Source organism: Sesamum indicum, linkage group LG1, assembly GCF_000512975.1.
Source record: "Sesamum indicum cultivar Zhongzhi No. 13 linkage group LG1, S_indicum_v1.0, whole genome shotgun sequence".
Classification (NCBI taxonomy): Eukaryota; Viridiplantae; Streptophyta; class Magnoliopsida; order Lamiales; family Pedaliaceae; genus Sesamum; species Sesamum indicum.
Window position 1 is genome coordinate 8709236 of NC_026145.1, and position 17352 is coordinate 8726587.

General features: G+C 33.6%; 3 protein-coding genes across 4 annotated transcripts; 2 read left to right on the forward strand and 1 right to left on the reverse strand.

Annotated features, from left to right (window-relative positions):
* On the forward strand, positions 335-7051 carry LOC105159433 (CSC1-like protein At1g32090). 2 transcript variants are annotated; one of them, XM_011076502.2, is made up of 11 exons: positions 335-1196; positions 2149-2301; positions 2883-3018; positions 3826-3927; positions 4069-4188; positions 4281-4361; positions 4515-4855; positions 5201-5446; positions 5592-5916; positions 6050-6283; positions 6467-7051. In XM_011076502.2, the coding sequence occupies exons 1-11, from the start codon at positions 880-882 to the stop codon at positions 6737-6739; spliced, it is 2328 nt and encodes a 775-aa protein (XP_011074804.1). In that variant the 5' UTR covers positions 335-879; the 3' UTR covers positions 6740-7051. The 2 variants fall into 2 exon arrangements, with proteins under 2 accessions (XP_011074804.1, XP_020547651.1); XM_020691992.1 differs by having other exon boundaries at positions 1061-1196; positions 2124-2301.
* LOC105159450 lies at positions 7718-9010 on the forward strand. The gene is made up of 2 exons (XM_011076526.2): positions 7718-7841; positions 8348-9010. The coding sequence occupies exons 1-2, from the start codon at positions 7773-7775 to the stop codon at positions 8846-8848; spliced, it is 570 nt and encodes a 189-aa protein (XP_011074828.2). The 5' UTR covers positions 7718-7772; the 3' UTR covers positions 8849-9010.
* On the reverse strand, positions 9012-12126 carry LOC105159442. Its single transcript, XM_011076513.2, has 4 exons — positions 11800-12126; positions 10961-11073; positions 10775-10859; positions 9012-9456 (listed from the first exon to the last, which is right to left on the reverse strand). Exons 1-4 carry the CDS (start codon positions 12031-12033, stop codon positions 9367-9369), a joined length of 522 nt encoding a protein of 173 aa, XP_011074815.1. The 5' UTR covers positions 12034-12126; the 3' UTR covers positions 9012-9366.

Sequence of the window (17352 nt, forward strand, 5' to 3'; positions counted from 1 at the left end):
GTTCGTATTAAAAATAATTTTATTCTAAATTTATTACTTATAATGTTTCATATAGTATTTTGATTTGCAACGTCCTAAATTTTATTATGAAATTACAACCTTAGATTCTAAATTTTTATTATAAAATATTTTTTCTTTAATAATTATATATGAGATGATGAATGTGAACTTGGGCTAAGAGATGTGACATTGAGTTGATACCAACTTAATCAAAATATTGATGACTATAAATTACTTATTATCTTAAAAAAATTCGAAACATATAAATAAACTTCACATATTTTTTCTTTCAATCTTCTCTTTTTTTTAAATTAGAAAAGAAGAAACATGAAAAAGATGAGGGCGACCAAAGGAGCGACTTATAGCGATTAGCCACCATCTTAACACGGCGGAGCACCGGCGCAGGAAGAAATCAACAGAAAGGCTCTCAAAGTCAAAAGACACAAGAAAGGGATTGTTGTCAGAGAACCCCACTTTCCAACACAACCCCACTTCAAAGCAAAAATACTAAAAATAACACAGCCCGCAATCAGGAGTTGAAGCAGCACCGCCACCTTACTCGATTCTCTCCGCCTTTCAGAGTTATTCTTTTCACTGCCCTAATCCGGAAGAAACCTCAGAAACCCACCTCAAAAGGGTCCCTAGTTTCAAACACAAAACACACACTTGGAGAGGGAGACAACCTCAACAAAATACTACAACGTGAGACTAACTGAAGAATAAACCTTGTGCACATCGACCAACTTTTTTTTCCAGAAAAGCCCACTTAGACAACATTCTTTCTTTCCGTTCTTGAACTTCCTTTCACAACCCACGTTTAAATTCTTCCCTTTTCGTGTTTTCGTTTCATGCTGTTGTTTGAATCGGAAGCAGTGGGAAATGGCGAGTCTTGGCGATATTGGTGTGTCAGCGTTTATCAATATACTGAGTGCCTTTGCGTTCTTGCTTGCCTTTGCACTTCTCAGAATTCAACCAATCAATGACAGAGTTTACTTTACCAAATGGTACATTGCTGGGAAGAGGAGCAGCCCCAGGAACAACTGGGGTGGCGTGGTGGGTAAATTTGTCAATCTCAACTTCAAGACTTACTTGACTTTCCTCAACTGGATGCCTCAGGCTCTCAAGATGAGTGAGTCTGAGATTATTACCCATGCTGGACTTGATTCTGCTGTTTTCTTGAGGATTTACACACTTGGGTACGGTGCAAGATTCGATTTTTTTTCAAAATATTTTCTTCGTTTCTTGGATGATTCTGGATGTTTCTTGTTACTGTTCAACTCATTTTTCATTTTTGTGGTTTAAATGTTTTTGCTTTTACTCCCATGTATTATTACCTTTTCTTTCTGTTTGTTTTCCCTTCCTGAATCCTAATGGTTTTTGTACGCTGTTTGTTTGCTTCGGGGAGGCTGGTATGTGAACTTTTTGTTCCAATTATGCATTAGGTTTGTAGGATTAGCAAACTTTTGTGAAAAGGTAAGCTTTACATTAAGGTGTACGGAAGAAACAAGGAATTTCTTGCTTGCCCCCATGTTTTATATCTGGTGGTAGCCGTGTTTTACTAAAACAAGATGTTTAGATGTCTGGTCTGGTTTTGAAATGGGACTTGGGAGGGTCATTGCAGTAAAAGATGTATAATCAAACTTCTCCAACACCACAAAGTTGAAAAGTTAGGTTATTGGATGTAGAGATGTTATTATGGCTGGTAATTTGATGGTTAATATGTGACTTTTAGTTCTTGAATGATGTAACTGCAGCCTGGTTTCTGAGTGTTCTTAGACCCTGCACCTCTCTAAGGCCATCTCTTCCTCAATGCCTGGATATTAGTTGTAAAAATCTGTCCTCACTTACATCATCTGTTTACTCTTTCGATTCGAGTGACAAAATTTTCAGTGAGTTGTGAGTTCTTCAGCTGTTCTGTGGATGTGGGAAAGAAAAGCATTATGGGCTTCATGGTCTCATTGATGTAATGGCATGCTCAATAGTCTTTTGTCCATATAGTGTGTATGTTTATTAGCATCTCTCTGTCAGTGCTTTAGGGAATAGGTTTGATTTTGTGTATCATGTTCTACCTTGATTTTGAGATTGAAGATGCTTTTTTTTTTTTTTTTCCAAATTCTTTACAGTTTGTTGGTCTTTAACCTCTGGCAGCTTGAAAATATTTGGACCAATAGCCATTGTGGCATTCCTAGTTCTGCTCCCAGTGAATGCATCTGGTGGCACTTTATTTTTTCTACGGCGTGACCTGGTTGTTAGCAACATTGACAAGCTTTCAATATCAAATGTTCGCCCCAGGTCCTATAAGTAAGTTTCACGATCCTTATACTAAAGAAGATAAATTAGCACAGTCCCACAAGAGAAGGTATATCAACATATTTCAACATGTTTGCATGTAGCAACTATTCCTAGGTGTGGGAACTCAATATATCAATGTGTATTTCATATGAAAATATTCTGAGTCTACTCACTATTTACATCATTGATGAATATTGGTAGTATGAACCGATGGAATTAATATTTGCCACTCAATGTTTTCCTTGGTTATCTTTTCTACAATTACACTCTGCTTATTTTCATGACAAGACAGTAGTTAATTAATAAGCTGGCCTTTCTCTGTAGTGATGTATCTCCAGCTATGAACTTCGGGAAATAGGTGGTATGTTCACTAATTATAACGTGTATCATGATCTATTAATATGCCTGAGCAATGGTACTTATGAACTTCCAATCATCTGTTCACAAAAAATTAGTCATTATAGATGATTGAGACATTCTGACACCGATTAAGATAGGGTCAAAACCTCTGTAGCATTTTACTCTATTATCGTCTTCCTGTCACGTCCTAAATTTCTTTCTAATGAAAATAACTCCGGATTGAATTTCAGGTTTTTGGCTCACATATCAATGGAATACTTGTTTACATTTTGGGCGTGTTACATGCTTTATAAGGAATATGATAGAGTTGCATCAATGAGGCTAAACTTTTTGGCTTCAAAAGGCAGGTGCCCTGAACAATTCACGGTTAGTTTATCTGTCATGGCTATTAACATATCAAGTGTGAATATGGGAAATTTCCCTGCATTTTAAGTCATTGGATGATGAGTATCTTTCTATTCCAAATTAACACTTTTCTCCTATCTGAGTGACTAAAAGCTTTTGCATGCTAGTTTTTTGTTTCTTCATCTGTTGGAGAATCTGACAATATGTACATGATATAAATTATTCGAGTTTCAGGAAGGATACGAGAATGCAACAGATCACTAAAAAATAGATTACATTAGAACTGCGGTGCTGAAAAAACATGCTCGCTAGTGAAATTGAATTAACAAAATAAATTTCTCACTTCCCCTGGTTTCACTCAGATAGTCTTTTTCGTAGTAGAGGATTTTGGGAGTTCTGCTCTTTCTTCTTCCTACGTCAGATTCATACAGTTTTGGACCAATTTTCAATTTGACAACCTATAGCCTAAAAACCTGCTACGTTGTTAGTATCTTAAGCTTGGATGCTTATTAGGATGCTTTATGACAAGAAAATAATGCATTCTTGATTAACCTTTTCAACTTTTAGATCATTGTCTTGACCTCTGGGTCTATGAATTTAAGGGCCGTGTCTTCCAATTCTGCATAAAGCTTTCTTTAGCTAAGGTTCACGCTATGGTGCTGATGCTTGAGCTATACCCAGAAGTTTTTGGAAGACAACTGAAGTGTCTCATGTTGGACTAAATATTTCATAATATGTGATATTGCAAAGTTTTCTACGCCTCTGTTTCACTTGAGCTGCAGTTATCAAATTCATATTTATTATAAGCTTTTCTTGAACTACCATCAGGTTCTTGTTAGGAATGTGCCACGTGATTCTGGACGCTCAGTATCAGATAGTGTTGAAACCTTCTTTCGGAGAAATCATCCTGATCACTATCTCTGTCACCAGGTAACGGATTGTCCTGTCTGAAATTTTTACTCTGAAAAGACTGTTTCCTTCAGAACTCTGATTATAATGTAAATTTTACTTAATGTATTCTTGACTTAAAATCACTCCTTTGGTTGTTTGGCCTATTTCATCACCACCCAGCCTGTATACAATACTAAAAAGTTCGCCAAACTGGTTAGAAAAAGAGATAAACTTCAAAACTGGCTGGATTACAACCAACTGAAGTTTGAGAGGAATCCAAACAATAGACCTACTAAAAAGGTACAATCTTATAGCCGTTCAGAGTTCTTTAATTCTTTGAGCAAGTTATTCTGTCGAATTTTTTAACGGCTCGCCATTCTTCTCTCATTCAGAGAGGATTTCTTGGACTTTGGGGTCAAAGGGTTGATTCGATCGACTTCTACAAGGAGCAAATTAAACATCTTGATATACAGGTAAGTTGCCTGACCAGCTTTAATTTAAACAAGCTACTACATTTAATCGGTTTTTCGTATATTTATCCTTGGGCGGATTCTGGTATGCTCCTGGTTGACATTGTTATGGCATATCTTTCTAGTAGAGTTTAATTTTCATTTCTTTGTTCTTAGCTGACAATGGAATGCAAAAAAGTTCTGAAAGACCCTAAATCTGTTATTCCGGCTGCCTTCGTGTCATTCAAGTCAAGGTGGGGAGCAGCTGTTTGTGCACAGACACAACAGAGCAAAAATCCAACACTTTGGTTAACAAATTGGGCCCCTGAACCCCGTGATGTTTACTGGAAGAATCTGGCAATACCATATGTTTCCCTCACCATCCGTAGGCTCGTGATAGCTATATCTATGTTTGCATTGGTGTTCTTTTACATGATACCTATTGCTTTTGTACAATCATTGGCGAACCTAGAGGGACTTCAGAAGGTTGCTCCTTTTCTCAGGCCGCTAATTGAATGGTAAGAGGCAATGAAAGTAAAAATATCATATATTTGTGTTGCATTGTAAGTTTCGATGCTCTAGGCAATGTTTATGATATTAAGCTGTCCTATTGTGTTGTAAATATCTTGTGAAATCATGATTTGGAGGAAAAGAGAACTGCTTACAAAAATAAACAACTTGCACTATACATGTAAAGTTGATTCTACTCTGATTCTGTCCTATATGTGCTTTTTTGCTTCATGGGGCTATACGAACTGAATTTATTGCTGTGTTTGATAGATAAAGACATGTGAAGTATCTCTGATACAATTCGAAGTCTTTTTCTTTGCTTCTTAGTTTTAAGCAGTTGACATGTTGTGCAGGAAGGTCGTCAAGTCATTCCTACAGGGTTTCCTTCCCGGTCTAGCTCTAAAAATCTTCTTACTTGCTCTTCCTTCAATTTTAATGCTTATGTCAAAGATCGAGGGGCATGTCTCACTAGCAGTATTAGAGCGAAAAACTGCTGCCAAATACTACTACTTCATGCTAGTCAACGTGTTCTTGGGAAGCATAGCGGCAGGAACAGCATTTCAGCAACTTCATGCTTTCCTTCACCAATCTGCTACCCAGTAACACTCCCTCTATCTCTTGTAGCTTCAGTTGTAACTCTTAGATAGTTAGGATCCACACATTTACTTGTTTTGAAATAGATTTGCAACACTTGATACATTTTACTGCACGCTGTAATAAAAAAGGTTGGTGTCTTTGTTGCAGGATCCCAAGAAACATTGGTGTATCGATACCAATGAAAGCTACTTTCTTTATCACATACATTATGGTCGATGGTTGGGCTGGAATTGCAAGTGAAATTCTCCGACTGAAACCTTTAGTGATTTTCCACCTAAAGAACATGTTCCTTGTGAAAACCGAGAGGGACTTGGAGAAGGCAATGAATGCCAAAAGCGTTGATTTTCCAGAGGCTTTGCCGAGTCTTCAGTTGTATTTCCTTCTTGGCATTGTGTACATGGTTGTTACGCCAGTCCTCCTTCCTTTTATACTGGTCTTCTTTGCCTTTGCCCATTTTGTGTATCGCCATCAGGTTTGTTCGACTCAGTTCTGAATTCAGTGAAAGTTCTGAGAGCTCTTATTCTTTTTTGCTTGTTGTCATAGTAGAGACGGTGTATTTTGATGATTGGTGGCACCCAATCTTATACCTCGATCTTCCCATGCAGGTCATCAACGTCTACAACCAAAAATACGAGAGTGCTGCTGCATTTTGGCCACACGTTCATGGTCGCATTATAGCAAGCTTGGTAATATCGCAATTGCTGCTAATGGGACTGCTGAGCACAAAAAAGGCTGCAAACTCAACTCCTTTGCTCATCGTCTTACCCATACTGACTTTGACATTCCATAAGTATTGCAAGAATCGCTTTGAACCAGCATTCAGAAAGTACCCTCTGGAGGTAAGATGATACACGCGACACATATAGTGTTTAAATGGTACAAATTCTTTGTCTGATTACTTCAGGATTTCTGCATGAGAATTAAGTAAATGGGGTTTGTATCTGTCGGAATTGTCTCAATCATACCGATAATCGTTGTGTTTTGATTGATCATTGTTTCTTGCATCTCTTTACCTCCTCCAGGAAGCCATGACCAAGGACACACAAGATCTTGCTTTTGAATCTGACGTTGGCTTAAAATCTTACTTGACCAATGCATACGTGCATCCTATTTTCCACTCCTTCGAAGAAGTTGAACTAGCTGAAGTAAGAGTTGATAAAAACCAGGCGCATATCATGAATCCTTCTCCAACCATTAATGAAGATGAGCGATCCCAGAGCGGCCATACCGTGTATCGCTATGAATTTGAATCTCAAACTAGAATGTATAGGAATGATATCGAAGCACAGCCATGATGTTTAGTCCTATCTAGCATTAAGCCCTGACCGCGTTCTTGCCCTCGTCAGATAGGTTAACATTTGTATGATATAGTCAGCTGTAAGGTTTGTTGATTGATGTAGTTGGAAATGGGCAATGGGTTGGTTGTTGCTTCTGTGTTCTTGAAGCTGGTGGCTGGCAATGGCTCCATACATTGTTGGCATTCAATTCAGCGAGGGATTCAGTTCACGACCTCATGATACGATATCTAGCTTCGCCAACTAAATTAAATTTCATTAGTTATTTTATTTGAAATGTTGGGCATATTTTTAAAAAGGGTAAATTATAGCTACTTTTCATGAAATTTGACATAATTATGAATACCCCTCATTGTTTAAAATTATCATTACCCCCTCAATTATAAAATAATTGTGTAGCCTCTACATGGTGAGGCAAATATTACTGCTTTACCTTTGTTGAATTTTTTTAGAGAGAAAATATATATATATTTGGAAAAATGTTAAAAAAGAAAAATTGCTGATAGATAAAATAAATAATTCATAAGGAATATTTGTCCATCAAAATATTTTAAAAAATTTTAAAAGGATATACAAAATTATAAATTATAATTCGAAAGGACATTTTAATTAATTTACCACAAAAATTGAATAAAAACATAACAGAGACCAACGAAACAGACTCATTGTTAGATAAACATATAAAGGGAATATTTATAATGTTTTAAATAACGAAAAAAATATTTATAATTATATCAAAACTTAGCGGCTGTAATTTACCCTTTTAAAAAAAAAAAAAAAAGCTCCTGTTTGATTTAAATCACATATTTTTCCTTGAGAATGTGAATTTCAGTTGTGAATATTTAATACGAACATGGTAATGGGGGAAATTGTAATTCTCAAAAGTTGGTGAAAAATTCTCATAATATATAAACTATAAAGCGTAACTATCGCTATATAAATTTAGTCTTTAATAATAACCAACCATTAAATAAGTCAAACAGTCAAAGGGAAAATCAAACCACACATTATAGTTTTTTTCTCTCTATTTGAAATGGCCCCTCATTACAAATTGTTGCACAGAAAATATTTCTGGTGCTTCCCATTTCAATCAAGAAGGGAGGTATGTTGTCCTAAAAACATTTGAGCTTCTGCCCTAACTGTTTTTCTTGTTCTTGATTGCTACCTTAATTTCCCTCAAATCAACAACATTGTCTTTTCCTTAATCTCATTTCAATGCATCTGATGTTTTTTTTTCTCCTTATTCTTGCACAATATAGTTATTTCCTGGCAAACGCAAAATGTTCGTCAGAATATTGAAATATTTATAATTTCTGGTGAGAAACATATGAAAATACATATTCTTATATTGTTTGGAACAATTATAATCATTCATCTTAGAACTCATGTAGAATTTTATGCATGAATTTGCATAAATTAATAATTATAATAAAACTCAACCATATGGAATTTATGTGTGGGATCAAGAAGTTTCCTCATGTAATGTTGCAGCTTGAAATTTTACTTGCATGTTTTTGCCTTTATATTGTATGCCTGTAAAATAAGTCTCAAGTTATATGAAAATAACATTTGCCCACTTTACATAAACTCAAACCTGATTCATAACAGGAGGAGAAAAGGAAAAAGAAGAACAAAGGCACATACCTAAACACAACCATGCAGGCCACCAGCCGTGCCGCCTTCCTCCTCCTTACTATCTTCCTCCTCCACATCTCAACCAACCATGCAACCTTCACACCGAAGGAGAAGATCATCGTGGTGACCAACAACCACACCAACTACCTCAGTGTGCGGTGTTTCTCCTTCAACAACGAGTTTGATGTGGTTCACCTGCCATCGTGGGGCCAATACAAGTTCAGAGTGAGGAAGAGATACATATACCCTTCCTCCACCATGTTCAATTGCTCCACCAACATGGGCACCTTCGTCGCCTACAAATTCGACTATGAGTGCAGTAAGGATAAGTATGAGAGTTGTGATTGGAGGTTTGATGAAGACAGCTCATATCGATGGGAGCCTAAGGTTAAATCTTGGGTTTCATATGATTATGCTCCCAACTATGAGTCCCTTAACAGAGGTGGTGTTATCCAAGGATACTTTGCTAACTAGGAAGTCTGCAGAGCCGCATGTGCTATGAGGACGGTATGTGAACCACATTCTAATTTGTGGCTCAACTTCTTGAGTTTCTGCATATGAACTGTGTCACAGATATGCTATGTTTATAGCAATGTTCAAAAGCATAAAAAATTCAATGAAGTCCAACTTATAGAAGTCACGAGCAATGCATTGGCTATTTAGCACCCAAAAAGTGCATTCTTGAGCAAGAAAGTACATGTGCATTTGTTCACTACATGAGACCTGGATATTCAAACGAGAAAGCAGAAAAAACAAATTGTTAAAAAGCACCATCCTGTGCCACCAAAAAAACAGGTGTATTTTGTACGCAAATGTTCATCCACTATATCTGCAAGATAATCTATAATTGTTCAATAAAGTAACCAACTGAACTTAAAACAGAGTGTTCAAACTGAAACGTGGTGCTGCAGTAATTCTGAATTGCAGAGCATACAGCAGAAATTAAATGATGAGGACGCATTTCAGGCGAGGAACACGGAGAAATGTTTTATTCAACCACAAAAGTTGAGCTTCTTCATCACTTTTGCATAAGCCAAAGGGACTATACCAGGTTGTCTGAGACGACGTTTTGACTTCTTAGACTGCAACAATAAAAGGGAGTTGCTAGATCAATAAATATCATGGAGTATAGGCAGGTTAACAATTCCAAAATGTAATGCAAACAGTGAAAAACGAAAGTACATAAGGAGAAACTGTTTAAAGAATTCCAGTACAATGACACCAGTTGAATGGTAAGCTTCCAGATTATAACCTATACCTACAGCAGAAATATTCATTCGTGTGCATTCTTCAATTATACTTCCGTTTGTTTTAAAGATATCAACAGTTTCTTTATAGGTAGTAAATATACTTTAAAGGGAAGAGGATTTATCATCTATTTTGATTCTAGGTGCTCCTGGGAGGCACTTCCTTCATTTTAACACCAAGAACTTAATGTACAAGCAATCACCTGTTGGCACAGATAAGGGAATACCAAAAAAGTAGTCTATGTTCTCAGCTCTCACTCTATTGTGCAGTTCTCTATAATAGCCTAAATGACTTTGTTACAATTTTATCCAGTGTAGTTGAATTTATGGATGAAACGTAGTAGATAGCAACAGTAAAAAGAAATGGTCATCTTAATCAATGCAAGTAAAAGTTATTAGGTCCTCCAGAATAATTCAAGGTTAAACTGAGGTGAGTGTAAAGACAGTTTAGATGAGCTTACCCTATTTTCAAGAAAGCAGGGTAGGAGAAATAGCAGAAAACTCCACACACAAGAAAAGGAAGCTACTTCGCATTGTAAATGTAAAGAATTTTGAATCAAACTAAAGTGTTTTCTTATTTCATGAAAAAAATGCATGGCCCCCTTCTCTAGATTTGAACTAAGATCTGAGTGCTACAAGTCACCAACAAGAAGCAAAACATTAAATATAATGAATATGAAAAACCCAAAAACCACCAAAACATGAGTAAAAGCGACATACAAATGCCTACAGTCACTGAGCCGGAACATAGTAAAACTGCAACTAGCCGTTTGGTACAGTCAAACATCATACTGGAACTCTTTGACATAATAATGCGGGAAAACACAGATTTTAGAGAAGAGTAACCTGGTCATTTTATATCTTGTACGGGAACTATATAAACTACTAGATTCTTTCACCAGACAGCCTCACCTTTTATAAATTCAAGAGATTCTATTAAAAGAATGCAATTTTCCTCACCAAGTCAAGGGGCAAGCACGCATATGGTGGTGGATATAAAATAAACAGACAATGAAAGAAATCTCAACATCGTCTCTAAGCAACGGAGGGAGAAGGACATTTACAGAAAACCTGCTATAAGAACCCATCTCGTCATATCTTATTTGACGTAGTATTTACTAAGTTTCTCTGTAAGATGCAAAAGATGACAAACCTTTGAATGGGCATTGTGTCTCTTCCCTTCCTTCCAGCGTCTGATCTGGCCATCATTCATTATCCTAAATCTGCCTTTAAATGACCTAATATGTAAAATTTTAATAAAATCAACATTCCATGCTCATGAATAATTATGAAACTAAAAATAAAGCATATATATTTGCTTAGTGTATCATATGCGTACGAGTAGCATTTGATTTTGATTTTTTTGACTTTGGAGGTTACGGGTGTCCTTGGCTTCCTACTCTTCAACTTCCTTTCCCTCTGCTTGGCAGTGATATGGCGCACTTGAGTCAACTAAATAACATCAGAACCACATATTTCAGACACATTTAGAAGATTTTACAATCGGTTCATCGTCTACAACAAAATTAATGATATATATGAAACATTTTCTAATTATCCCACCTTAAAGAAACAGGAATGCAAATAACCAAAAGGTAAGCAAAGTCAACAAAACTTCAACTGGCACATTGGGTGAAATGTCCCCAACGGTGAATATACAAAGTAATACAACCAACAAAATAATAAGATGAAAAAAATAAATGTAACAGTATACTGCATCAATGAATGACCAAAGTTATAAACTATAATTTTTCATTTGCCAAATGTGGAGCAAAAGCTAAGATTACAACAAGATAGTTTTAGCAAAGAAACTACACTGGAATGAAGAGATAGCTGAACAATTGATCAAAAGCATGAAAAGCCATGGGACCACCTCTACAGCTAGGTTATGACCTATCCTCACTAATGGCGGATGCAAAATCAATCATTCCATGTATTTAATTAAGATTAAAACTCAAAAATTCATACAAAGAATTCTTCCATTTCCCTCCAGCAATTCAATCATTACAGCACAGTGTAACACACAACAGCAAATACTAACTTACCAATAAAAAAATCTAAAGACAAAATACCCAACAAAAGAAAAGCTCAATGAATAAAATCAGCCAGCCCCCAATACGAAAAATACAAATTAAAATTACCAAGACTATCGTACTGAGGAGTAAAATTGGTACTTACATAAAGTGGAGACTGGGACATTTGGGGAAAGGGATGAACATCGAGGAGGGTCTTAAAGCTGGGGGAAATTACAGAATGGGTGACAATGTGGGGTTTGGGGAGTAAATTGTGAGAAGTATGGAAGAGACGATTGGAAACGAAAGAGCGGTGGTAGAGGTGGTGGCGGGGTTGGGGTTTAGGAATGGAATGAAGCGCAGCCAGCAGGCGGAGCCTCGAGCACCATCGCTGCACCATCTGTCTGTGTCTTCTGAGGTTTTGGGAGGTCACCAATTGGGATTTTGGAGCTGGCGACACGCCATTTCTATAGTTGGCTGCGAAAAAGAAAAAAAAATCGCAAAACACGATTTATATGTTAGGATCCAGGAATTTAATACATACTACTGATTTATGGCATAATCCGTGTGTGTGATTTCTTAGAATAAGTTCTATTTTTTGTTCTTCTATATTGGGCCAAAATTGATTTTAATCCTTACACATAATTTTGGTCAGTAATTTTTTGAAAATGTTATTTTGATTACCATTAAAATTAATAAAATTTGGAAAAAAATGATCATGTCGATCAACATAACTTAGTGATTTTTTCAAATTCCTCGTTGTACGAATTATATTCTGATAGCCCAATACCACCATTTGAAAGTCCATCTAATGGCTGTCATTTTTTACCCATACCCATTGCCAATAAGCCCAACGACTTATCGGCTTTCTCTCGTCCCCGAAATTTTTGTCCACGTCCCCTCTCTTCTCCATTTTTCACTGTCATCTATTGTCCTTTTGTCGGACACCGTCGTCATTTGAAAGCCCACTCCATTTTAATTATTTTCCATCCTCACCCATCGACGTTTACTTCGCACCCATTGGCGAGATCTTCCAATTAGAGGTATTCACTCACGCTCGACAAAAAAAAATCTGACTCGATATCAAAGCACATAATTTGAAGCTCGAGCTCAAGCTATTTTTTTAATTTTATCATTAAAATAAAAATTATTTTAGCATTTTCATTTATTATGTTAGATTGAAAAGCCCAAATTATTTTTAATAAAAATATATTCCTACTTTTCAACTATTAGAAAATTTTAAAAAATCAATAATTAATATAAAATAAAATATATTACGAACTTATTAACTTGTTGATTAAGCTTATTTTTGTATAGAGACTATATATAAATAAAACTACCATATTTTATCATTAGCTAGATTAAAAATATATTACTTAATAATTATAATATATGAGTTAAATATATATATATATATACAAATTTTAAAAATTTAAAAAAACTCGACAGCCGGAACAGAGTATTTTCGGCTCGAGCTCGAGCTGGCTTGACTCGAATTGGAGTCGAGCTCCAAGTCGAGGCCTCGCGAGCCGGCTCCACTCCGCTGCCACCCTTACTTCCGATCTCCTTTTTTTTCACAATCGCCTCCCATCTATTCACTTCACCTTCGCTCCTCCAAATCCAGAGAACATAGTCGTATTCTCCAGTTCCGTTGGTTTTAACCCTAATTTTAACAATTGGATAAAAATAAAAAATATTTTAAAAAATTAAGGACTAAAATAATGCCTCAAAATATTCAGGGACCAAATTCAATTTTAGGTTAAATATAGGGACCAACAATATAATTTATCCCAAAAAGTTTAAAACTATTAAAATAAAATATTTATATAAAATTTATTATTAGATAAAAATACATATAACATATAATAATGATATAATATATTAGAAAGTGAAAAAAAAATACATGAAAAAACTTCTAAAAAATACCAAAAAGTAGTTATGCATCATAAAATTCAATTCTTTTATAATAATTGGAGAATTTTTGTAAGATAATTTTCTTTCTCTTGATTTTTTTCTTTTTTTTTCTATGACTTTTTTTACATTAATTTTGGTACCTTTTCTATTTAATCTTTATGTTAATGTATTATTTCCTATACAATATTTAAGCATTTTTTTTTTAACCTACAAAATTCTTTACTAATAAAAATTATACAAATATCATATTTTAAATAACTTTAAAAATTTGCACATACAGAGTGGGCCGCAAATTACTAATTTTTCTTATTAGATTATGGTAAGTTATTTATTCATTATATCATTTAAACATTTTAATTATTTAATAGTAACTTTTCAAAAAGTGAATTATTATTATTATTAGGAATAATTACATTGTCCTTCTGTAAAATTTATGTACGATTATACGTTAATTTTTACAATTTGAAAAATTACATATAATACTTGAAATGTTTATATTTGTCTAACAAATAGAGTCATCTATTAATTAAATTTATTAATATTAATAAAAAATTTATTTTTACCCGCGATTGATTTATTACTCATTTACTGCATACCAAATAAATATTTTTTTGTTAAAGTACTTTTATAAGAGTGAAATATGTCTCATCGTATACATCACCGTATAAAAATGTCTAATAATATTTTAATAAAAAAATATTTGTTTGACTTACAATGTGTCAATAATAAATCAGTAAGAGTAAACACATATGTTCATCAACTCTTTGCTAATATCAGCAAATATGAAGATTTTTACTAATGAATGGATTTATTTGTTATGTATAAACAAACGTCGTAAATACTAAATATAATTTTCAGAACCACAATAAATTTACGTATGATCTCAAAAAATAATAATATAATTATCCCATATCATTATCATTATTATTCAACACAAAATTAATTATATTGCATTATTGGAGTTGTCAAATCACACCAAATTTAAACAAATATATATATATATATATATATTTCATTGGACTTATCACTGTCGTCATCATGAATCAATGAATGAGGAAAAATAAAGTTAAAAGTCACACCAATCTCCCTAACAAAAATTAACCTTAAACCAATCACAATTTACATCCTATCTATTTTATGCTGTGGGTCTGTGAATTAACAGAGAAAGAAAGGCCCAGAAAAGAAATATATGTAAAAATGTCTTTATTCACTTGCCTATAATGTACACATGTAAATTGCATTTCACCCCTTATAGTTTTATTGTATAACATATTGCTCCAAAAGTGAAGTAAAAGTTAAAAACCCCTTACCCCCTAAACTTACACTAATTCTAGCACTTTACTCCTTAGTTGCATTTTAAAGTTTAAAACTTTTACTTAAAAGCTCGTTGCTCATTGGCGTCATGCCGCTCAGTATTCTTCCACTGAATTAAAAATTCAATACAATCTAATCTGTCATTTATTATCTAATACGGAAGCCATACACAATAGGTTGAAAAGATGAAAATGCCCTTCAAGAATGGCAAAAATGACTTTGCGTTTTTGTGGGTCCACGTGTTTTTTACACAGCCAAAATGGGTTGGCGTGACTTAAATGTATCGTCTTACTTTTGAGTCGTATGATGCGTTCCAAATTGATAGAGTACAGCAGTTCACGTTATGTTGATGTGATTAGTTCAAATTAATGGAAGCTGTAAACATCCCATTAGTCAATTGTAAAGCATGTCATATTATCAACGCATTTTAGGCACTAATTTCATCATTTGGCTAATTTTTATCGACTTGAACATGGAGTACTATAACTGTTGCCTGCTCATATTATGCTTGCAGGACCTGGAGTGACGACTTGAAAATCATTTAAAAACATAAATGATCTTCACACGACAAGCCCAATGTCAATCTTATATCACTATATACTTTTATTGACATGTTTAAAACCTTATTTCTATGCAATGTAAATAGGACTAGATGATCACAACCCTTATTTCTATGCACTACAAAGTTTAAATAGGTCATACGAATATATAAAAATAATGTGTTTTCTGATGATTTTATTTGGGAAAGATGGAAGCAATCTTTTTGTGATGTTTGTAAATGAGTAAATTATCAATTTTAAAAAAATACAGCAATTTATTTCTTTATATGTTTAAAATGCAATAATTTAAGGGGTAAATTATTTTGTTTTAATTAAACAGGGAGATTAATTGTTATTTATTTTTTATATGGAGATAATTTGCTCATTTACAATATATCAGGAGGATATATTGCATGAAAGATGATTTCATTCTATACCGATTGACTTATGTTATATACAACTTTTGCTGCTATTTATATGAAAAAAGTATTATTATTTACTGTTAAATAACATTAAAAAAAAAACAATAAACCCATAAAGAGGGGAGAAACAATGGAAGACAACAATCGTCAAAAAACTCTTACACTTACATTTGGATACCACGATTTAAGACACGAGTCAAAGATGTAAAAGTAATTTCAAATGACTCTATTTTAATACATTTTAAGATTTATCAATATTTTATAAAATACAATTCAATATAAAATATTTAAGAATTAAAAACTCTTTAATTTTAAAATGATCTAAACTAATTATAATTATTTGTCATTCCAAATCCATGACAGTATTAAGAAAAAATGGTTGAAAAGAGCTGAGAGTAAAATACTATAATAATGTATTGGGGAAATTACGACCAGCGCATATGAGATTATGCATAACTCCAAATAATTTTAGTATTGTTTGAAAAAGTATCAATACCTATTATTTTAATTACCGTCTAACAATTAATCATGTTTGTTAGCCTCTCCATTAGATTTTTATCCAATTTTTGTGGTAAATTGATCAAAATATTTTCGTGAACTGTAAATTATAAATTTACTTATTCTTTAATATTTTCTAAAATATTTGTATGGACTAATTGGATAATTTATTTATAATTTTAAAATTTTTCCATATTTGTAAATTTTTAGAGAAGGGATATTCGTAATTATACAAAATCTCATGAAAGCTCATTATAATTTATCGTAATGTATAAATTGAGGGGTATGCTTTTTAATTTATTTTTTTGAGGGAAATGTGTTATATAGTAGGACTTGGAGAGAACTTTCCTCATCCCATATTTTTAATCCCAGAGATGTGCTGTTTTACTATAGGGATAATTACACTCCCCTTGTTCGAAATTTGATGTAATTATATGTAAATTTTATATAATTTGGAAAGTTACATTTAATAACTTCGAGGTTTGATTTCGTCTAACAAATAAGTCCATTTGTCAGTGAAATTCACCAAATTGGTCTTAACAAAAAAAAAAAAAAATGAATAAAAGTTCATTTTTACCACGATTGACTTATTATTACTTCATTGTAAGTTAAAATAATTATTTTTATAATTAAATTATTCTTATACTTCTTCACATGTTAATGGATGCTAGAAAGTGTAACTTCACAATTATAAGGATAATTTAGTCAGAATAAATTATTTGACCTTCAATAAGTCAATCGCGGATAAATATCGACTGTTGTTCAATTTTTTTGTTAATTTCAATAAATTTAGTGAATTTTGATTAAAAGAGACACTTGTTTATAACAGAGATGCAAAGTCGGAGTATTTGATTTAATTTTTTAAATTATAAAAAATTTAAATATAATTACATCAAACTTGGAGGGGTGGAATTGTAATTATTGCTTTTACTATGTGTGTAATATATATATAGTTAATATTAATATTTTACGCGGTTAATGTTCTGGAGAGAGAAACACAAGTGAGAGTTAGGAAGTAAGGTGAGAGAGAGG